The 23,560-nt window shown below is 31.6% G+C and overlaps 1 protein-coding gene and 1 long non-coding RNA gene across 5 annotated transcripts; both read left to right on the plus strand.

Moving 5' to 3' along the window:
- Positions 1–249: 249 nt before the first annotated feature.
- On the plus strand, positions 250–19,316 carry LOC411738 (lutropin-choriogonadotropic hormone receptor). 4 transcript variants are annotated; one of them, XM_006570196.3, is made up of 13 exons: positions 250–790; positions 11,580–11,651; positions 11,751–11,822; positions 12,120–12,188; positions 12,700–12,843; positions 13,031–13,171; positions 13,264–13,329; positions 13,411–13,554; positions 13,636–13,707; positions 13,859–14,151; positions 15,102–15,281; positions 15,371–15,565; positions 15,701–19,316. In XM_006570196.3, the coding sequence occupies exons 1-13, from the start codon at positions 567–569 to the stop codon at positions 17,095–17,097; spliced, it is 3,069 nt and encodes a 1,022-aa protein (XP_006570259.2). In that variant the 5' UTR covers positions 250–566; the 3' UTR covers positions 17,098–19,316. The 4 variants fall into 4 exon arrangements, with proteins under 4 accessions (XP_006570259.2, XP_006570260.2, XP_395206.4 ...); XM_006570197.3 differs by having other exon boundaries at positions 15,162–15,281; XM_395206.7 differs by lacking the exon at positions 250–790 and adding an exon at positions 10,963–11,100.
- Positions 19,317–19,459: 143 nt separating this feature from the next.
- On the plus strand, positions 19,460–23,066 carry LOC113218802. Its single transcript, XR_003304740.1, has 2 exons — positions 19,460–21,521; positions 22,726–23,066. It is a non-coding gene; the product is annotated as an uncharacterized LOC113218802 (long non-coding RNA).
- The last annotated feature ends 494 nt before the right edge of the window (positions 23,067–23,560 follow it).

The raw sequence follows: 23,560 nt of genomic DNA on the forward strand, positions 1-23,560 counted from the left end.
TTAATATCCAAATATCAAAATATCATTCAATCATCGTGTTACAAATATTGTCTTAAAGAATAAAATAAAAATCGATCGAAAATATTATGGATCTCTATATACGGGATATATCATCGATGCGCCGATGTTGCGAGCCGCGAGTATATTATACTAAGTGCATCGGTCGTGGTGTTTTTACGGAGAAAGTTGATTGGTTCAAAGCAATGAATATGGCAATAGTAGGGATGAGGTTGCGTGAAAGAGGGGGAATTGGTGCAGTTACTGCTATTGCACATATAGTTACACTGTCAGTTGGTAAACGTATGTCGTATTGTGTACGTCTGTCGTCGAAACCGCGTTAAAGGGAAAGTGAGCGCGTGCGTTGCTCGTTTCGTGAGCTTATAAGCTCCTTAACAGGCCACGCGTTCCTTTCTATATGCCATCTCGTGTGTTCACCTTTTCGTTTGTCAAAGGATTCAGGATCCTGATGTGTATCTGATATAAGTATAATGTGGTGAAGTGAAACGTTTCCTGGGCGCGGCGATTCCGGCAGAAGGAAGGAAGAGAAGCCTAATAAGCTGACCGGCATGTGCACACAGTTCTGCCGCGGTACTGTCATTTTGGCGATGTTCCTCTGCCGGATTTGCTCCGCCGAGGAACAGCCGGGTTCCTTCAATGGACCCGGTCTCCTAGAATCTTGCAACATTACTGCCGACGGGAAGGAGATTTCTTGCCGCGGAGCTGGTTTTTTGTCCATCTTGGAGCCTCTCGATATCACTGCACTTCCATCCATCGTCAATCTTACGAAACTGTGAGTATAAAGCATATGTACAGTATGTACATTTCTTACTTATTATATTATAATATTTTGACAAAATACTTCAAAATGTATTAAATTCTATCGATATACTCGAGATCGTGTTTCTCATTTCTCGTTTCCTTTTTTGTTGTGTTTCCTTTGCGCGCGCGGCTTTTCGAGCACTACGGTCGCACGGAGGTCCTTCGAACTTTTGCCTTGAGAGTTTGAAAGGTTTGATATTGGATGAGACACCAGAAACCTTGAGACATTAACATTTTAAATGATTCATATGGCGATTTAAAATTTCTTAATTTTATTTTGTATATATATATTTTTAAAATTTATTATTGATAACTTATTTCTCATCAAACATTAGAATATGATTTGAATACATAAAACAATTATCACGTGATCTGTTAAGAAGCGCCAATTATTCAAATATGAAAGCTATCTGTCAAAATTAAAACATGTCTTTCCAACTTGTTTCTCTTTTTGAAATGACCCCTTTTATTTTAAGCCTCACGCAAATAATATCAAGTTTCAAAACAACAATTTGCTATTATAACGTGACATTATTAATTTTTCATTTTCATTAAGCATCATCGATTAAGCTTTAAATAGAAATGTTACTATTACGATTAATATTTATTTTATTTTTTTTGATCGTGTTTATGGAACGATCAAAAATGAAAGAATGAAAAAAAAAAAATGACATTTACAGTACGTAGGTCGTGCGTAGAAGGCGGAGGAAAAACGAACGAGTAATTGGAACTTTTTTCTGGCCTGGATTCCATCCGAAAGTATCCTTCGGGACAAGTTGGCCGTATTTTCCGCGTATACACTTAGACACGTCTGTCCGTTTGACTTGCAACACTGCATACTACGCGAATTTATTTTCGTTCCATCTTTTCCTAATCAATCGTTGTTTCTCGCTATTACAATTACTACCATTATCAAATCTATTTATTTCAGATCTTTTACTAAACAATTACTAGACTAGTATTTTTTTTTTTTTTAGATTACAACAATGATACTTAACAATATAGTAATATTTTAGAAAAATATTTGAATTAAAATTGAAAATCAATTTTGAGATGTCGTCATTAATAATATTCGAATTAAATTCGAATATCGAAAATTACGAAAAAATATATAACTATGTAGAAAATAAAAATGCTTCGCAATGTTGATTTGATAGAAAGTGTCATAAATTATATTGCGATAAAATTATCGATTTTTTTTCACAAAATGATATTTTTTATCATATATTTTTTCTAAACCGTATCTATGACGATTTTTATATTGAAAAAAATTCCATTGATCAAAAAAATAAAATGATGATTCGCAAAAATTTTCAAATCAGACAAGATGTATCTGGCTAAGAAAAAATTTAAATTAATATATATCACCTTTGATTTAACAAATTATAATATCATCGAGACATTAATATTTAATTTCATATTTAAATTATATTTTGAATTTTTTTTATATTTGTCGACGTATTATACGTCCAAAAATAAATATATGCCCATAATGTATCCACGAAAGAGCGTATACTCTCCATAAAAGTCTCTCTAAGAAAATGGAGAAATAAAGAAAAAGAAGAAAAATCGATAGCATTGGGCATTAAAAACATCATCCCGAAGGAGCGTCATAAAAATGAAATTGCAATGAATGTTTCTGAGAATACAGGAACGAGAAGGTATTAGAGATGCGGAGAACATCTCTTAAAGGCAAAAGGTATGAAGGTATAATCCGTACAAGTAAATACGGTTGACGTTTGCCGACCTACATAACCTAGAAGTTGATACTTCTTCGCTCAAAGGCAGCCGATATTTTATAGAGCGTGGTTTCAAATCAAGGAAACAATGAGAAGAATCAAAGAAGAAAATTTATTACATATCACAGATATTCGAATCCTTGGTTTTATATACAGAGTTTGTTAACAGAATCTATATAAATATTTCATTTTCACGAATATCGATCGCGAGAGAAAAATAGAGGATGACATAAGGGTAAAGAAAAGAAGAGACACTTGAAAAGCGAAGCAATTTATCTTTGTTCGTTTGCGGAATAGGCTGATTAATCGGTGGGGGTCGTCGAGATTAATTCACACTTCTCTAAGAAATCGGAACGAATCCTACAAATTATCATCGATTCTCTCCACTTGGTCAAATCAACGAGGAAACGATCTATCTTTTACCGTAGTTGTCATATAGCGACGTGAATTTATACTATTAGATTAAAAGAAAGAATAAAATATTATAACTGTATGAATATATGTATACAAATATTTCTCAAATCTCCTTATAAATTGATTTCGCGATTTATCACAGAAATAACATGGCAACATTATTAAAAATTTTGTTTCGTGATCAACAGTTGCTCCATTTATTATCTAAAGACGTTTCTACATCGACCCTTTCGACGATCGATATCTCGATGTGCGGTTAGGAGTCGATTAATCTCGCTCTCGCTCGTTCGAGAGTCGAGTCGTTTTTACGTACCTTGTCATTGCACGTGGTTTCATCGACGCGAAATATTTATAGAAAACTGTCTCGTTCGAGTGAAGATTTTTTCATTCATCCTTTCGACGAATCTGTTTCGATCTTTTGCTTCGTTAATTGTTCTCATTCGGTAGAGTTTGTTTCTTCTAATTATACCGCATTTATATTCTTTTCATTCCTCTTTCGAACAACAAAATATTTAATAACTAATAAAACTGAATAGAGAAAATATTAGTTTATCTGAAAATTAATTATAGAATGATGTATGATATTTTGCTTTTGTACGTAAGTATATATAGGTTTTATCGTACGCTTTGGTTAGGTATCATAATTTTAACGGTGTTGGTGTCTCCAATACTAAAAATTCATTCACATAAAATTCTCGTTCTCATAGTATCAATAGATATTATTATTATTATGGCCTGATGCTCGATAGACGAGCGTAAACATCTGAAAGGAACGTGGAGAACTATTAATCATGCCGGTCACGTCTGTAACGTGAATCGCGTGTTCATGACGTTATTGTGAAAGCAATCCCACCGACTGTTGCCAAATTCGACCCATTTGTCTTTACGGAAAAAGAATATTTCGAAATTTTATTATTATTCCATATCAATTTTATAAATTTAACGAAAACATGTTTTTTTTCTCCTCGATACAAAATACAGAAAAATGCAAAATTTCAAGATTCACGAATATCGATTTTAATCTATTTTTAATTTAAATAATTTAAAAAAGATTAAATAAAATCTTTTTTTAAAAGTAATTCTTTTAAAAAATAAAAAGAATAAAAATTCCTCAAAATTATGTTAATTTCTTAATTTTCGTTTTAGAATCAATAATTAATCATAGTCGAGAATCGATTACAGCAACTATCGATCATACGGCGGTTCGATAGTATTCCATTCCTCGTTAGTCGAAATGGACGCGCATCTATGTAAATACTCATCGTTAAATTAATAATCACGTAGCGATACACGAGCAAAATTGACCCATATAATAAATTCTAAAAATGTCAATGTCAAATGGCTTAAAAATTTAATACATTCCATTCCTCTTAACGAGCGTAAATGTACGAAATTTTATCGCGCGACGAAAGCTAACCTCAAAATTTCTCGCACACGAATTGAAACGTAATTACTCCTTTCCGATCTTGATATAAATTAATCCTTCAACAAATTGCTCGTTAATGTGTTAATGAACGATGGAAACGTACGTGAGAGAGTGATTTTTGTGAAATCGAGCGATCTGCGCCAGATTCCATCCCGGTGACGAGTCGCGATATAGGTCAGAACGTACGTCGGTTTGTGTTATCGAGATTCCATCGTGAACGAAAAAAGATTGAATAAAATGAACGGGAAAAAATAGGAAGAAGAAATTGCCGTGACGCGTAGGCAAAATACTCGATTTAATTTTTGTCTCGTTTCGATCTGATGCGAAAAAAAACACGTCGTCTACGATGAAATAGCGCGGATCGATCCACGGGGAAGGAATCTCGGCGAGCGGGGGGGGGCGGTTCTTGGACGATCGAGAGCCGGTAATCCGGAAATATTCGTGTCACATCTGTACCGGATACATCACTTTTCTCAGGTCACACTCGCTGCGTTCAAGACGCGTGTTTTCCATCATGATCTTTCTCCTTCGATCGGAGCAATGATTTTTCAACATTATTTTTCTCCACCAAGTTTATTTATATTTTTCGAAATTATTTTTATCTCAAATATGTTTTTTTTTCGAATTGAAAATTTTTATTTAATCGATGCTTTTTAACTCTTTTTTTTTTTATATATTTTTATTATATTTTTATAATAATTTTATTATATATATTTTTTATATATTTTTATAAATATTTTTGAATTTTTTCCTATCGATTTGTTTAGGATTTCTATTCGAATTGTAAATAAATTTTATTTATTTAAAATTATTCATATTATTTCGAATATATTTAATCTGGCATTTGAAGACTTCGCTAATTTACAACTTCCTGTTATTCATTTTATAGCAAGTCGTTGAATTTGTCTCGACACTATTTTATTACACTTATGTGTAAAAAAAAAAAAAATAGATGTAGATTCAAGTAAAAATAAAATAAATAATCGATCTGTCGATAATCATTGTCAATAATATTATACACATAGATCGATAAAAATTTATTATACTTATGTGTAAAAAAAAAAAAAATAGATGTAGATTCAAGTAAAAATAAAATAATCGATCTATCGATAATCATTGTCAATAATATTATACGCATAGATCGATAAAAATTTATTATACTTATGTGTAAAAAAAAAAAAAAAATAGATGTAGATTCAAGTAAAAATAAAATAAATAATCGATCTGTCGATAATCATCGTCAATAATATTATATACATAGATCGATAAAAATTTATTATACTTATGTGTAAAAAAAAAAAAATAGATGTAGATTCAAGTAAAAATAAAATAAATAATCGATCTGTCGATAATTATTATCAATAATATTATACGTATAGATCGATAAAAATATATACGCACATATGTGTAAAACGAATCTTGGAAGAGGAGGGAAATGATTAATCTGGAAAAATTAGCGCTAATTATCATCTCTCGAGATTAGAGTGTCGTTGGGAAAACGAATACGTTCGACCAATTAGCGAGTTCTCACAGCCATCCCTCATCGAGGAAACGAGTCGTCATCTCCAGGTCCAATTTTAGGCGAACGAGCTGTTGACCCGAAACGTTGCACAAGATTCGTTTCCGTGGCGTCGATTCACGCCGACTCCTCGACCTGGAACGGCCGGGCAACAACGTGAAACTTGTGATGCAATTAAACAAGTTCTTTGCCGAATATTTTGGCCGCGAAAATACACGAAACGAGCGTTATTCGTTCGTAAATTCTCTCATATAGAATCGCTATTGTCTTTAATGTAACGTAATTATAACAGTTTTTTGTTATTTATTTCATATAAAAAGGTTCGATCATTTCGAACGCGCTTACGTATGTATTTTTGCTACGCGACGAATTCTTTACGTGTAATTGAGTTATAATTTTCGATACAGTATGAATATCGATCACAGAGACATCTATGGCAGCGAAAGGATAAAACGGTTGAGAATTTAATAAGGGAACGAGGATGAAGTTCGAGCCGTGACGTGACGTTCAACGTTTATTTAAAATTTCCGGTTAAAACTTTCTCTGACAGTAACAAAGTGGTTGGGATGCCAGCCTGGATCGTGACAAGAATATCGAGGGATTGATCCGCGTTTACGCGAGTAAGCCTGTTTTCTCGATCGTGTGAAAAAAGAGCGAATATATTGAATATAATTAAATATACGTTAAAAATGTTTTGTTCTATTTAGAAAAAGGAAAATCGATCCTCGTGAATCTTTTTGAATAATTATATTACGCCATAATTGAAATCGAAATCGTTCAAACTTTGCCTGAAATATTTTTATTTCAAAAAAAAAAAAAAAAACGAGATTTAACGAAGCATTTCCTTGGAGAATCGATAATCGAGAAGTTGGTGGTACGACTGACCCACCACGTTATTCATATAGAAGCTTTTATATCGTCGTTAAAGTTTTTCTGCGTGTTTACGAAACACAACCGACCGACGATAAATAGGAGATGGGTCGTTTCTATCACTGGTGGAGAATTGGTTTTCAAAAATATTTTTCCTCCCGATTTTTAATTGGTCAATGGAAAATAAAAGATCCTATTCACGGAATGATATAAATTAAGTTAGGAAATTTATTCGATAACGCGATACACTTTTTCTTCCCGATCCGTCTTTTTAATGCGCAGCAAAACGATACATTAATTTTCGTCAACTGCCTTTTTAATCATTCGACCCATACACGCTTTCTCGAGCCGCAACTCCGTTTATTTCCTCCAGATTCATAAATCAACCGATACTAAATTTAAATTATAGTCGACTAAGCCAAACACGATAAATTCTCTTCACAATCGGTTGGATAAAGCAGAGGTTTAATATTATAAGGGCAAGCGAAACCTTTAAAAAATTCTTCTTAAATTCATATCTGATCTTCGTTTTCGATATAATTATTTTAATCCACGTTGTCAGAATAGAGAAAGAGGAATTGTTCCATCTAAATATCCTAAATTAATATCCTCTTATTATTTTTAAATCTATTCTATTCTATTTTTCGTTATTCCAACCGTCGTCGTACACGTCCTCTGCTAACATCGATCGACAACCGAGGAGGATCATATATTTTTATTGCAAACTCGTAAAAAAAAGGGGGGGGAGCAGGCAGGCGCGTCTGCATTATTTGCGAAACGACACGGCATAAGGCAGGAGGAGGCAGTAAAGACCGAGATAAAACTATGATGACAAATAGCAAAAGGACGAGGACTGGAATAACGATGAAAATTCCTCCCTTCCGCCACCAAATAACAGGCCCCCTCCTCGTTTCTCTTGTTTTTCTCCCATGTTTTTCTCGGTCGTCTCGCATTTCGCTTTCTCTTCCACAACAAGAAATTACAATCGGTGAGAAATAGGCAATGTTGAATTTAATTTCACCACCAATCTTCGGTTTATTTTTAACCGCAACCGAAATTATCCTCGAGAGATTATTTTATAAAACGTACAATTACGAAACATTTCTTTTTTTTTTGCAATATCAAATTATTAAATCAATTTTAATTTCTGGTAAAAATGTTTATTTTTCTACTTGTAGAGAAACGATTAAAAAGAAAGGATATTTTTCCTCGCTTTCGTACACGATACGAAAAACGTGTTGAAAGAAAAATCTTTCAACTTACGGTTCCATCGAGAAACCACATTTCCTCTTACAAACGATTCCTTGGAAAACTTTCTCTGAAAAACTTGTCAGAACATTGCCATTGAGTGCCAACAGTCCTTCGTCCAACTCCTAAAACTCGAACAAACCATTTTTAACCAACCTAAAACTTCCGTCAGCTTAAGTATAAGATGGAAAAGGGAAGGAAAATTACGTTGAGAATTGGCGTTTTTTTTTTTTTTTAATTGGATGCTTTTAGTTGATACAGAATATTTTCTGTAAATAAAAAAGGCTTTTTTACTATTTTACTATCTCGAGGAAACTTGAAAACTGACGAATGTTGGAAAAACATATCGCGAACACGTTGAAAATATATATTTATTTATTTATATATATATATTTATATATATAATTATTTATATATATATAAATAATATATAATATATAATTATTTAATTATATATATATATAAATATTTTATTCACAACATGAATAAATATAACAAAAAAAAAAACAATAATATATATATATATATTATATTATTTTTATTTAATAAAATTAATAGAAAATTTAAAAATACTTATAAATTTAATAATTTAATTAAATTTATGTTAAAATTTTATACTAATTAATAAGATTATAAATTTGAATGTATGAATAAATATGAAATTTAATTTAATATTAAAATTAATAGTATAAATATTTGAATAAGTATAATTATAATAATTTTTAAATAAATTATATTGGTGGTTTTAAAATTAATTGTATTGATTAATTATATATAAAATATAAAAATTATCAAAAATTTAAGTAAAATTATAATTAATAGAGGATTCTGAAACAATAAATGAAAGTTTTATTCGGAAATTAATTTTAGTAAAGATGAATATAAGTGCCAGCTATAGCGGTTAAACTTGATTTATTAAATTAATTTTTTCTAATACGAATTAATGAAAATTACGAATAATTGAAAAAGTTTCATTGTTCCATGAGATTTCCGTGTGGCCCGCACATTGTATCCACACATTGATCGAGTGAGTTTACGCACGCGCATCCACCTATACCGAAAATTTTATCGAAGAAAACACGTTATTTATTAAAATTACATATATTATGCGACAAAAATGTTCAATTTTGTCAATTTTAACTCGTAAAACGAATACGTGTATTCGAGAAAGGCTCGTATAAAAATATGAAAAGAATAAAGTTTTATTAGATCCCAGACGTTGTATGAATAATGTAAAACTACGTTCGTATCGAGACAAATTTTGGTTAAGAAAAAATCGGAAGTGATATTGTAGCAATTTTTCGAGAAACAAGGATAAATATTCTCCAATTCGAAGAATAGAAATGGATCAAATAAATTATTAAAAAAAATATCTTTATCTAAATATTTTTATTTTTCAAAAAATTTTTATTTGTCAAAAAATATTTTAAATGCGTCATCGAATCTATGACACGAAAAATCAAGCGAAATGAATCGCTTTATCGGATCTTTATGCTAATCAAGGGAGCGCGACTTCCGAAATTAGCCAAGGACATTTTTATTCAATGAATCGTAACCGTATCGAAACTCGATATTTATGCATGCCAGGACGATATTTGGACGATGACGTTTCGAGTGTGGCCTAGAAAACGATTCTTCGCACGAGAATTCACCGGTGACGCTATGTACCTAGCTGAGAAAGTGATTTCGAATTTTTATTTTCGAATCGATTTAATAGATCGAATTGAAACGCTTTGCGTTTGATCGATTACGATTACAAAAAAAGAGAAAGCTGAAATAAACTAATTTCGATTTGGATTTATAGACTGGTTTATAGAATGCTTTTAGAATGCTTCTACTTCTACTACGAGACGGTTATAATGTATTTCTAGAAACATAGAACTGCTATGTTTAAAAATGTCAAGTTTCGCGTGTGCGATTTAAACAAGCGCAACACTCGAACAAGAGTTTATTCTATATTCGTAGTGTTCAAGTGGCTGGGTGCTCGATATCGGCGAATTTATGGGGCCATTAAGGGGTAACCAGCGCGTAATTGGTACTATACCGAGGATAATATGCCTACCATCAACTGGAAAATCACTTTATTGCCAGATAAAAACGGATGGATATTTAAAACGACGATCGACAAAATTTTCCAGATTTACCTTTTACGAGAGAAAGTTTACTTCTTTCTTGTTTCTTTTTGTTAGGAAAAATAAATTAAACGTAAGTGCACAGAAAATTTTACAAACTTTCATATCATTCCAATTTTTAGACATTTGTAAACCGAACATCTTAATTATAGTACTATAATAGTATAAATCGAATGAAGTAACACATAAAAATTTACGATACAAGGATACGAGTTAATAAATCGACGATGAATAGATCGATGAAATTTCGAAAAAATTATATTCGATATATATATATACAGAATGTCTCAAAAATATAAAGTATTCATCAACTGAAGATTTCTGAGATAATTTCAAGCAGCAATTTTCTTTTGTTACGGTTTTTTTAACGAGTAGTTAGTAACAAAAAATATTGACCAATCACGAAGCGCGTAACTAGTCGAGGATAATGTTGGCTAGTGCTGCCGATCGAGCAGGAAGAAATTCAAGCAACGTATATCGAAGAAAGTACATCGAATGTGACAAATATTGTTTTATCCAAGAAAATTATATCGAATATATCACGAAATATATCACGAAGAATGAACAAATTAATAATATTCAATATATTTTCTTTGACACACGTTGCTTGGACGTTTGTGCTCAGTCAGCTACATGTAACCACTATAGTAGTTTGACAGGTTACGTGCTTCGTGATTAGACAGTGTTTTTCGTGAATAATTCGTTAAAAAAGACGTTTAACGTTAACGAAAGTTTTTATAAAGAAAAATGTTGCTTGAAAAAATTAGCTCAAAAATCTTCAGTGAACGAACGTTTCCGCATTTTTAGGGCAAATTGTACGTATAAAGAAAGGAATGCATTCAAGTAGAATCGGTCCGTCGTAAACTCGCCGCGTCTGATCGTGTCTCGTGAATCGAGTGTGAAATTGGGAAGACAACTAAACATGGAGGACTTGTCAGTAACATTTAACGATGGTTCGCTTGTTTCAAAATACAAAATTGACGATAACTATTTTTCTCTTCCATTTTCTATCTTTCATTTTTTTTCTTATCTTATCTTCTTTTCTTTTTTTCCACTTTAAAATAAAATCGTCTCCCTAGGCTGCTTAGGAATAATTCCTCGTCTAATTCATTTGTTCTTATCGTTCGTACTATTTAGTTTCATACAGAATTATTTCGATTATATTGAATCTATGACTCGAATATAAGCAAAAAAAAAAAAAGATCGAGAATTAAATAATCGAACCAAGTAAAATTAACTCTGTTAATTAATTTTGTTCATTCGTGTTTACGAGTAATATAAAAATTTATATCCAACTAAACTTTTTATTTTGATTTGATGTTATATACACGTAACAATATATATTATGAAAATAAAATCTTCGTATGATTATTTCGTTCATTTACAGTATAATTTCGCTTGAATTGTTGTAGAGATTTAACGAGCAACAACATAACAGACATTCCAGCCCGTGCCTTCAACCGAATTTTCAATCTTGAAGTGTTGTAAGTATCAAAACGAAAAAAATCATGTATAATAATATTTTTATGGTTCCCTTCTTTCTCCTCTTTCTTGACAAATAGTATTTTCGTATTATTTTCCAGATTACTTCGACGAAATCGTTTGCACACGATCACCGATGATGCATTTACAAACTTAACGAGCCTTCGAGTATTGTGAGTGTTCTAAAAGTCACACAGAATATGATAATGATAGAGGAAAAAATAAATAACTAAAAAATAACTGAAAAAGTCACGATAGAAGAAAGAATGGAGAAAAGAAAAGAAAAAATTAATTAACTTCGTTCATCATTAAGATTCATTTGATCAATAAAGAAATTGAGAAAAATAATAAGGGATAATAAGAACGTAGGAAAGGAAAGGCGGGCAATTCGTTCGTAAACGAAAGAAGATAAAATGGGATCGTGGGCGCGATTTTTAAAAAAAATTATAATTTCTCTGTCTGCTTTGTAGGGAGCTCGATGACAATTATTTAACAAAAATTCCAACCGCGATCGTAAACCTCTCTGGCCTTGAAGACCTGTAAGTGTGCATCGATTAAGTAAAATGTAATTTGACAACTTTTTTTTACATTCTATGAATACTATTTTTCCTTATCGAGCTGCGTTCCACATTCACGGCCGATTAGAAAATTTAATATTCAATATGGCCGCCATATCTCGAGAAGATTTTTTTTAATTTCCGTTAAATCATTATCACTCTGGAGAATCGTTTTCGAAATAAATTTTTCCTTTTCTGAAAATGAAAATTGTGATCTTTGAAGAAAAGAAGAATATTTTAAAAAACATAAATATTCAAAATTTATAGTTTATCACAGAGTGATCATGATTACTTAAATTTTATGAAATTTAATTTTTTTTTTATATATCTTTCGACATAAATGATAAAAAAAGAAAGATTATTAAAAATTAGAATCGCGAAAGAAAAATCGATCGATCGATCGATCGATCGACGCTCCTTTTGTTTTTCCGTTTTCACCGAAACGAAGGAAACCAAGAAAGTCGTATTCGTGTATGCTTTATCGGTTCCGTAGGTCGCTGTCGAACAACCGGATCGAAACTTTGGAGGAGCATGTTTTTCGACGTGTCACTAATCTATTGTCGCTCGACCTACGTGGAAATCCTATCAAAGAAATACACGGGAACACTTTTCACAATCTGTGCAAGCTTCGTAAACTGTGAGTATAGATTATTCGATAAGCGATTTATCAACTATCAGATAGATAGATAAATCTTACGTAACGTATGATGATGGTTTGTACTCTATTTAAAACGAAAAATATAAATTATCGTAGCCAAGATTGTATATATTTTTTGATTTGTATACGTAGTTTAAAGAAAATGATGAGAATATTTTTTTTTTAGGATCCTGTCCAATCTAAAAGAACTGCAGATATTTCCTAATTTGAATGGAACGAAATCGTTAGAGGTATTGAGACTAGATCGCGCACAAGTGACGAATGTTCCAAAAAATTTATGCGAGCAATGCCCAAAATTGAAAAGTTTGTAAGTGGTTCCATCTTATGTCTATAATTCGTTAACATTTAATATGGAATCAACTGTTTTATCGACTGTTAATACAAATACTTAATTTTTAGTGATATGAAATCAAATTTTCTAACAGAGGTGCCAAATTTAAAAAATTGCAGCGAGTTACGAGTTTTGTAAGTATTTCTCTCATAAATAAAATATAAAATTGTGTACACGAAATTGAAAATATAAAAAAAAAATTTTCTTTTTTCTAGAAATCTGGCAAGTAACATGATTCTGTCGTTTCCAAATGAGCCGTTCAAAGGTCTGGACATGTTGCACGACCTCCTTCTATCGGACAACAAGTTGCAAGCAATCCCAGGTGACGCGTTCACCGGCTTGTCGAGGCTACAAGTGTTGTAAATGTCGTCGCTTGCAATTAATCCCGTGTAGATAGCTAGCCGTTATCATTTTGAGAAAAACAGGATTCTATGTTTCAGGGATCTAGAGAGCAATTATATCGAGTACATTCACCCTAACGCATTTAAAGAGACGAAACATTTAGAGGATTTGTAAGTTTTAATAAAAAAAATTCATAATGTTCCTTAAAGAGAGTTAAGTTTCATTATTGATTAAGTTAGGATTAAACTATGTAAATTCTAACAATCTTCTTATTGATATTCATTGATCAGCTATGTATATATTTTTTTTCTCAATCTTTAGAAATCTTGGGAATAACGTGTTCCCTGTACTGCCAACACTAGGGCTATCAGGCCTATTACATCTTAAGACATTCAACAATCCAGCATTGAGGGAATTTCCAGCTCCCGAAAGGTTTCCACGTGTACAAACGATGGTATTATCGTACGCTTATCACTGCTGCTCGTTTCTATCAGTCGAGGTGGAGGATCCGGTGACGAAATCCTCCGTTCGAGAGTCTATCCTTTTCCCCACTGACAATGATTTTGATATGAGCTTGTGGAACTCGAGTTTCACCGATATCTGGCCACAGCTCAGTAAGTAGTTTGATAAAATTTTAGAGCTTTCATGCATTCAAATCCTCAAACTTATATATACTATTGAAATTAGTAAATATGAATGTATTTATTTTTATTACTTATTTCACTATTTAATCATTGTTATCAAATTAACTGGAAACAATTGTGTAAATATTGGTATATTAGTAATCTATAAAATTTTAATCATTTGATTGAAAAAGAAGAAAAGAATCATTATCACTAATTAGTCTATCACTGTACTCCAAACAATATACTTTATTAATTACATCTTGAATAAAAAAAAGTAACAAGTTTTTAAAATTTTTATTTTTTTAAAACATTTAAGCAAGAACGATTGATTTTTATTGTTTTGTATTGTTTTGTAAAAATATTGTAATTTAAAAATAGTTTTGTTTTATTTAAAATTCAACTTGTTCTAAGTTGATAAGTCAATCGACACTAAAATGCTGCAAAGCGCATGAATCTATTTATTCAGGATTTAAAAAAAAATGTATAAACTAATAATAAATTTTTAGAATATTTTCAATTTATATACAAGTAAATTTCAACGCTTGAAATTTCGATCATTTGTTATCTCAAAAAATCAAAAATAAATAATTTCATTTATTAATATCAATCATATGATATTTCAATAATCATTCATGGCAAATTTAAAATTAATTTTATAATTAATAACATTGATAAATTGCAGTTAAAAATAATAACAAAAAGTATCAATAACTAATGATAAAATATTTTTTTATATTATTATACTTTATTATAATTTATCTAAAAAAAAAGAGATATAATATTCCCCATTTTAAATCTGCCATGTTAGAGATTTTCTACAAGTTCACAAAAACACATTCTATTAGAAAAATCATTCAATTATTTTTCTTCAATCATCGACTCGTTCAAACGAGAAGAAAAAAAAGACTTTGCAGCACTGAAGTGATGACGTGTTTTAGATAACATGACCGACAAATTTGGCTCGCAAATAAATGAACTTTGGGCTAACTTTGGTTCAGATTTTACATACCCTGGTAACCTGCCCTCATATGTTGAGGATTATTTTGAGGAGCAGAACAACCGAGTTACACTGCCAGCTCAAACACTACCTTTTCACGTACAGTGCCTACCTCAACCTGGTAATTTCAACATGAATATTTTCTCTCCTCTTCTTCTTTTAATACACATAATTTAAAAAGAGCCTTAAAATATATTGTATAATTTCCAGGTCCTTTTCTACCGTGCCAAGATCTGTTCGATTGGTGGACATTACGTTGTGGTGTGTGGGTAGTATTTCTACTCGCCATGCTTGGAAATGGAACCGTAGTATTCGTGTTAATATTCTCCAGAAGCAAGATGGATGTTCCTCGGTTTCTTGTTTGCAACCTTGCTGCAGCAGATTTTTTCATGGGCATTTATTTAGGTCAGGCATAAAAAAAAGTATCTATGCAAGATGCAAAAATACCATTCTATGGTATAGAATCATTTTCTATTCGTATTTAAAATCATCATGTCCAAATTTATAAACACTTTCAAATAACACTTTTCTTAATTTCAGGTCTACTAGCAGTGGTGGACGCTTCGACCCTAGGAGAATTCCGAATGTACGCCATACCGTGGCAAACCTCGGCTGGTTGTCAGTTGGCCGGTTTTCTAGGCGTTCTCAGTTCGGAGTTGAGCGTATACACGTTAGCAGTGATTACCTTAGAACGGAACTACGCCATAACGCATGCCATGCACCTGAACAAAAGGCTCTCCCTTAAGCATGCTGGTTATATAATGACCGTTGGTTGGTGTTTCGCGCTGTCGATGGCAAGCCTGCCTCTGATCGGTGTATCGGATTATAGAAAATTTGCTATATGCCTACCATTCGAGACTAACGGGAACGCTGCGCTGGCATACGTGATCTTTCTGATGTTGATCAACGGCGTAGCATTTCTTATATTAATGGGATGCTACCTGAAAATGTATTGCGCGATCAGAGGCTCCCAAGCGTGGAATTCGAATGATTCGCGAATCGCCAAGCGGATGGCTCTGCTGGTGTTCACCGATTTCCTCTGCTGGTCCCCCATAGCGTTCTTCTCGCTGACTGCCACATTTGGATTGCAGCTGGTGTCGCTTGAACAGGCAAAAGTGTTTGCCGTGTTCGTCCTGCCGTTAAACTCCTGCTGCAATCCGTTTCTGTACGCCATCTTGACCAAACAGTTCAAGAAAGATTGCGTACTTATTTGCAAGGCGATCGAGGAGTCCAGGGTGACCAGGGGGATCGGCAGATGCCGGCATAGCTCGAATTTCAGCAACAGACAGACCCCTGTAAACACGAACAGTTTGGTGGACAGATCGTCGCGAGAGAATCAGACACCCTGTGCATGCAACTCGAGATTACTCGAGACTAGCCAATGTTCCGGTTACCGACGATGGGGCACCAGGATATTGTGGCCCTGCGCCAGAGACACGAGGCCCAGACACGCGCGTAGCGACCAGTACGCATATCAAATCGCGGAGATCCAACAGAAGCAGCACAAACGAGCCTCGTCGGTGTCCTCCAGCGAAAATTTCTCCTCGTCTAGATCAGATTCCTGGAGACAGACTCATCATTGCGGTATCCCATTAAGATTATTAGATCCTAAGCGGAGAGCTTCTTCGTGGCTGATCACTAGAAAACCGTCTCAAGATTCGAATCTCAGTTCTTCCAGAAATGATTCTTCCGGTTCCGCAACCACTGCCAGCACCAGTACTTGGAGGATTTCGAGGTCTAGCGCCTCCCTTGAGGTAACTGCCAGAAATACACCGAGACCAGCCAGGTCGAAACCAAGGCTCACCCGCCAGCTCGCTATTCAAGAGCCTGAACCACCTGGATCGCCAAGTAGATTAGCCGCCAGACTCCTCGCAACTATACCCTCCGCGACAGAAACCAGTGATCAGCAAGATGACGATAATACAGCGCAGTGTTAAATTGATTGGAACGCGTATCTATGCGGTTTATTAGAGATTATACTCGGTTATAATATATAATAAATTACAAATATGGGTCTCGTTGCTTCCGAATGGTTTCAGTATTAAGTGTCTTCTGACAAATGAGAGAGGTGTGAAAGAAGGGGAGGAGATTAAATACTCTGTATATTGGCGATAATCATCGTTTAAGATTAGGTGAACGAAAAAATGAACAGTCTAGCGTATTCTTCTTTCAACGTTTGCAAACATTTGTGATTAAAGTTGATTGTAATATATATATATATATATGTATATTTTATTCTTTTTTTTTCTGAATTATTTTTAAGTAAAGGAATTTATAAGACGTTGAAGGAGGAAGAGTAAAAGATTCTACTACTTTTATTCTTTTTGTACAATTATTTATGCTAATTAATAATTAAAAGTGCAAACGATATTGTAGATCGTTTAGATTCGTGGAAGAGACAAAATTGATCTACCTTTATTGACCGTCCGTTACACGTGCATATAGAAGTGCATCAAATTGCATCAAAAGAGGGTGAATACGGTAGTCATATTTGTTAGATACTGCCAAGAATTTTTAACATGTTGACTGTTGAAGGAATAATTTTATAATTCTTATATTAATATTTCATGATAGAAAATGCTAATAGAATTGAAGTACTATTTTTTTTTCTTTTGTACTTTGGAAGATGAGACTTTTTCAATATTTAATTAAATATAATCTCTAAGAATTTTAAACAACGTGAAAAATTGCGAATAAATTCCACAACAGCCAACATATTAATTTAATATACATAAACGTACTAATTTAATTTGATGAAAAATTTTAATTCTACGAGAGAAAGAATTCAAAAATATGTATGAAAAGTGCGTCAATTTTATTGGGGCTTTTACTATAAAAAAATTACTAGGGAATTATGACTCAAACGACAAAGTACACGATGTTCCACATAGTTTTTCGATTAAGGTTAGAACATTGTACTATTTATTGGTAAATTTAAAATAGAGCACACAGTATTCTTTCTATTCGTTCATCTATTTCCTTACAAAGTTATTAGATCCGTTAGAAACTCGAACGCTTTTTTGTCTGTGGTTCAAAGGAAAATCCTTTTGTTACGGGATCAGTATTTAAAATCCATTGTTCAATCGTTAATAAGCATGTGTTGCGTTTTCATAAGACTGATGGTTTATACAGTTTGTCCCATAATTCTAATTTTTGATTCTAGTTGATTTCTAGTTGAAAATTTGGACACGTAATACGATTTTTAATCAAATATCATAATACCAGTGACGAATAATCTAACGATTAATTTATTTGTTAATAATTATTGTTAATTATAGGATGGTCGATAGATTCTCAAATAAGTCGAATTAGAAAATTTAATCAGTAAATTTTCTATAACCTCTTTCATATATCTTTCATATATAAGATGATCTTTATGATAAAAAGAATTTCATCTTAAAATAATTATACATAAATTATACATAATTATTTGAGAATTTATAAACTGTCTTAGAATCAATTCGTACATTGTTACGTTCGTTAATTATGAAAGTGAACAATTATAAAGTTGTGCAGCTATAGTAGGTCACAGTTTGACCATCCTAGCCTAAAGACTATTATAAGATCGTTACGGCGTATAGATGTTTATACACGGTTTTAAATTAATGACAAAGATATTTGTTAATATTAATTACCGGACTTATTTGTCGATGAGTGAATTGTATTGTTCTTTGTATACCATTGTTTTGATACTTGATGCCGTTTGAGACCTTCAGATTATAATTCTTGTTTTCTTTAAAAAATATTCCATTACTTTATGTATAGTATATTCAATTCTGTATAATTCTTTTCTAGATTTTTAATTTAAAATTAGAGAAAATAGTAAAGATTCTATGAAAATCTGTAACCTGCAAAATTTATTAAATTGGCACTACATCTCTATATTAATTTTAATCCTTGCACAAAATCATTTGCAGTTGTGTAATTTTATTTAGGATATTGTTTCAAAAGAACTAGAATTTGCATCTGAAAGTCTTGAACTGTATCTATAAGCAGTATAGATCTAGGCCACAAAAAGTTAAAAAATTGCAGTAGCTGTTTAAGAGTTTTGTCATCTATCATTATCGACGTAACACCGAACATGTTTTGCGCGTGTGTCCGGTCCAAACTATTTAATAACGTTTTTCTAATAAAATAGCGAATTACGACGAACGAATGTGTTGCATTTTTATTACCCTGAAAAAAAAAAGAGCAGATTTATAAATAGATTTTTTTTAATAAGATCGATAAAAAGAAAAAAAAGAAACAGAAATCGGCTGGATGCTTCCGAAATTTTATAAAATTCTTTTATTTGTGTTACAAGAAAACCCTATATCGCCATTAAATTGGCGAACGATATAATACTATTGATATATATATAGATATAACAGAAATAATTTAAATATTTATCTAGAATAAAATTTTCTCAACTTACTATACTCAAATAGTATATCTATATCTTCTGTAGGCGTGTATATGTATACGTTACCAGCTAAAAATATGAGACTTGAAACTTCCTAATGCAAAAAATTATATTATTTTACAAAAATAATTCTATAAATCTATCTATTAAATTATCCTTTTATTCCTTTTTTATATAAATTAAAAGAATCAAAAAAGTCAAGTTTTTATAATATTTCTTTTTTAAATATTTGAAGAAAAGAGGATATAATTTAATAATATATGTTTTAAGTTAAATTCATCTTCATTTTTGGCTGGTAGTATATATTATAAGTAACGTATATTTTTAAATTATATAATATATATATATACGACGTATTCTTTTCATTTCTTACACACCATCTCTTCTTTCGCTCTTCCATTCACACTTTGTTTCTTTATTCGCTAAATAATCGGTAAACTGGAGTTTCAGGTTTCAAGTGATATAAAATTAATAAGATTATGCACAATTTTAAAAAACTGTCCTTTATAAATGTCACTCGTAATAATTGCAAAATACATTTTGATCGATACATATTATAACAAATTTTATACACGTGATGGACTTCTGTGGATCCATTAAGTACCAGAATTTATATTTCTTCAGAAATCCTTATGTGTATTATATATACCTTTTTAAAACTATTCTTTTTATTACTCTATCTTTGAAAAATATTTCTTTTTTTCTTTCTTAAATTTTTATGTTTTTTATTCGTATATTTTTTTTTTTTAATTTTTAATGTTAGTCTTTTTGCAATACATAATTTTATATATACATATATCAATTTGCAATATATTGGATATAATTTGAGAAATTCATTTATGTAATTGAATATTCAAAATCTAAAGAAGAAAAAAAAGGAGAAAAACTTAAAAATCTAAGAAAACCAACTAAATTCGCGAAGAAAAATAGCGAAGCTTGATCGCCAGGATCAACAGATCGAAGACTTTTATCACCTAAGCTAACAACAATTTGTTTTGTATAATCTTTATTTTCGGATATATAAAGTACTTACATTATATTATATTTCCACAGATATTTTAAGATATGTTCATCTTTTTAATCGCTAAATCGTTTTTCGAATAAATTATTACGAATTTTCAACAATTATTAATTAGTTTTTAGGAATGGTTAACACTATACTATTACTTACAACTATTCGATAAAACGAAAGGAGCACTAAAAGGAACTCGTCTAATATATATATATATATATATTATATATATATCAAATATTCACAATTTGAAAAATCATTTTAAAAGCTGGTACTTAATGGGTCAATCACGAATTAAGACACTAAAACGAAGCTGACACATTTTATTCTCGTACAAATTCTTTTTTTTTCACCCTATTTACACAATCCTCGATGGTTTCGTTTGAATTTTTCGAAACAGAAAAAAGTATACCAACGAAGGGACCATTCCACCACATCGGATAAACGAACGATCGCCATGTTCAATTTTTCGAATATAAATCGATAATCGCATATGCCCTATCTCGATATTACAATCGTGCGAGATCTCGCCTTAGGACGGTATACAATTTTTTGGACGGTTGTGTGGTTTGTTCTCTAGTCAAGATGGATCAGAATTTATAATACGAGGAATATATTTACGGCTTTGCAAAGAAGGGAAGTATTACAAACAGTATTATGATAAAATTGATCTTTGATTTTATATTCTGTATACCGAGTATCTCGTAATTCTATAAAAATTTCACACGGTTGTTCAACGACTCCACTTTTTCTCTCTCTCTCTCTTTCTCTCTTGTTTAAGATCGTCGACAAAACATGGTTCATGCATAGGATATTAATTCTATCGGGCAAATCAACCAACTCTAGTACAATGGCGAGATATTGAATCTAAATTTATTTCATTTTGAAATATAATCCAGCCATCGAATCGCGAGGATTAAAATGATCTATCGAGAAACACAAATATCGTACGTATCGTAAGTTGTAGGATTTTATTATTCATTTCTTCATTGCAGTCTTTTATTTGACTTTATCGTATAATTTTGAAAAACATGGAACAGAAATGAATTTTTCTATTCCAAAAGACTGTAAAAAAAAAAAATTATATTCTCTTGATGCACGAGTCGCAAAATTATCGACCGATATTTCCAAACTTATTATTTTATCATTTTACTTATCCGATTAGCCGATCACTAAATCGTCTTGGTTAAAATTGTCCCAACGATCAGATTAATTGACATACATTTTGAAATTTAACACAATGTTTTCGTAATCTCACCTATTACTTCGATCAGTTTTCAAAAAACTTTCAAAAAATTCAAAAAATATTCCAACTAAAGATTGGACCTTCTCTTTATATTTTTTTTTTTTCTAACAATCATATAATTTGTAATAAAATTGGCAGGTGGGCACAACTAGTGAATCACGATAAAATTGGTAGTTATAATTATTTTACAATTGTATTAATCCGGAAGCCCTTGAAAGCTGTAATAACATTTCATCAAAGTTAAAAGTTTATATGAACAATATAAATTACAACAATCTCTTTCCCTACTATCTATGACGCTAATTGAGCCTAGAAGATCGTTTCGATCCTTCCAACTATTATTATTATTATTTTTTTTTTTCTTTTGTTTCTCACTTATGTACGTTTAATCGAACTTGGTCCATTGAATGTCAAATCCTTTCGTCTATTGCTCTCTTATGATATACGCGTTCTTACAATCGGTACAACATATATATATATATGTATTTTACCATTCGAGATTTCCAGAATTCGTAATTTTTATATTTTGCGATATTATTAACATTATTAACAATTAATAAACGTGATATTTTTAATAATTCAACTGGTTGAGAAAGTGAGAGTTTATTTACTTATTTGGTTCCTCTTATTTGAAATTTGATACCTTTAACGGTCAACTTTGTGTATTTTCGTTGGTAACTCGATATCTCTCGGCGTAAACTCGTTAAAGCTTAGCGTGTGTATTTTGCTTGCCTTTGCGTACCTCAATATAAACATTGGAAATTCAATGTTGAAATTAATTCAACATTCCTCGCGTTTTATTCTTAAAAATTAAATCTGGAAAATCTCGAACAATAATAACATTAAATACATTAAATCCAATATGTAACAATTATTCACGTGTTAATAAACTTCTCTCTCCAAAGGTATCGCCTCCAAAGTCATGTCATCTCTGTTCTCGAAAAAAAAGAAAATAAAACAACGCTTCTCGATTATTATTACCAGAAAAAGAAAATCGAGATGCAAATGTGTCAGTTTGTGCCTAAAGGAGGAATTTATCGGAACAATAAATCGGAGGAAGGAATGCGCATTGCGGAAGAGGAAAAAAGAAGCAAAAGAACGGGATTGCGACTGCGAGAAATATTCTCTGGAAGACGTGTAAAATTCTAAGTGTGGGTGAACGGAAAATCCGCTACTTTTGGACGCTCGGGTGAAAATACACGACAAAAAGAAACGCACATTATTTAAAAAAAAAAAAAAAAAAAAATAGATAAATCGTCTAGATCAAATAGGAGATACAAGTGGAATACAAAGAATATATATGTATATATATTCATCCAAATCTCTCCGCGCTTTCGTTTTTTTCATTCCCTAAAATTTTGTCCATTCGCAAATTTCAAATTCCATCTAAATTATTCGATTGAATAACGAACGTTATTCAAGATAGAATTTGTTTTAAAATATCATCAATCGATTCACGGAAAGATAATAGACATGGAAGGAGGGGGAGGGGGGCACATCAGTTTTTATTACGCTGTCTTTGTTCTTTGAAATGAAAACAAGTTTCAGAGAGTTCCAGCCTCGCCGCATTTGCTTCTACAGTATGTATGTATGTATGTATGCATGTGTACATATATATATATACGTGTGTGTGTGTGTGTGTGTTACGTTGTCACGTACAGGATATTCTCTACTATGCGAGAAGAAAATTTAAGATGCAATTTTAAAATAAATACAAAAGTATGCATTGTATAACTTATT

This window comes from Apis mellifera, linkage group LG5, assembly GCF_003254395.2.
Source record: "Apis mellifera strain DH4 linkage group LG5, Amel_HAv3.1, whole genome shotgun sequence".
Taxonomy (NCBI): domain Eukaryota; kingdom Metazoa; phylum Arthropoda; class Insecta; order Hymenoptera; family Apidae; genus Apis; species Apis mellifera.

Excerpts from the sequence above, each read along its gene's own strand:
- LOC411738 (XM_006570196.3), top strand. The coding sequence starts at position 567 with ATGTGCACACAGTTCTGCCGCGGTACTGTCATTTTGGCGATGTTCCTC. Across the intron at positions 13,555-13,635 it reads TTGTCGAGGCTACAAGTGTT|GGATCTAGAGAGCAATTATA; the intron begins GTAAATGTCGTC and ends TCTATGTTTCAG. Across the intron at positions 15,282-15,370 it reads ACAGTGCCTACCTCAACCTG|GTCCTTTTCTACCGTGCCAA; the intron begins GTAATTTCAACA and ends TATAATTTCCAG.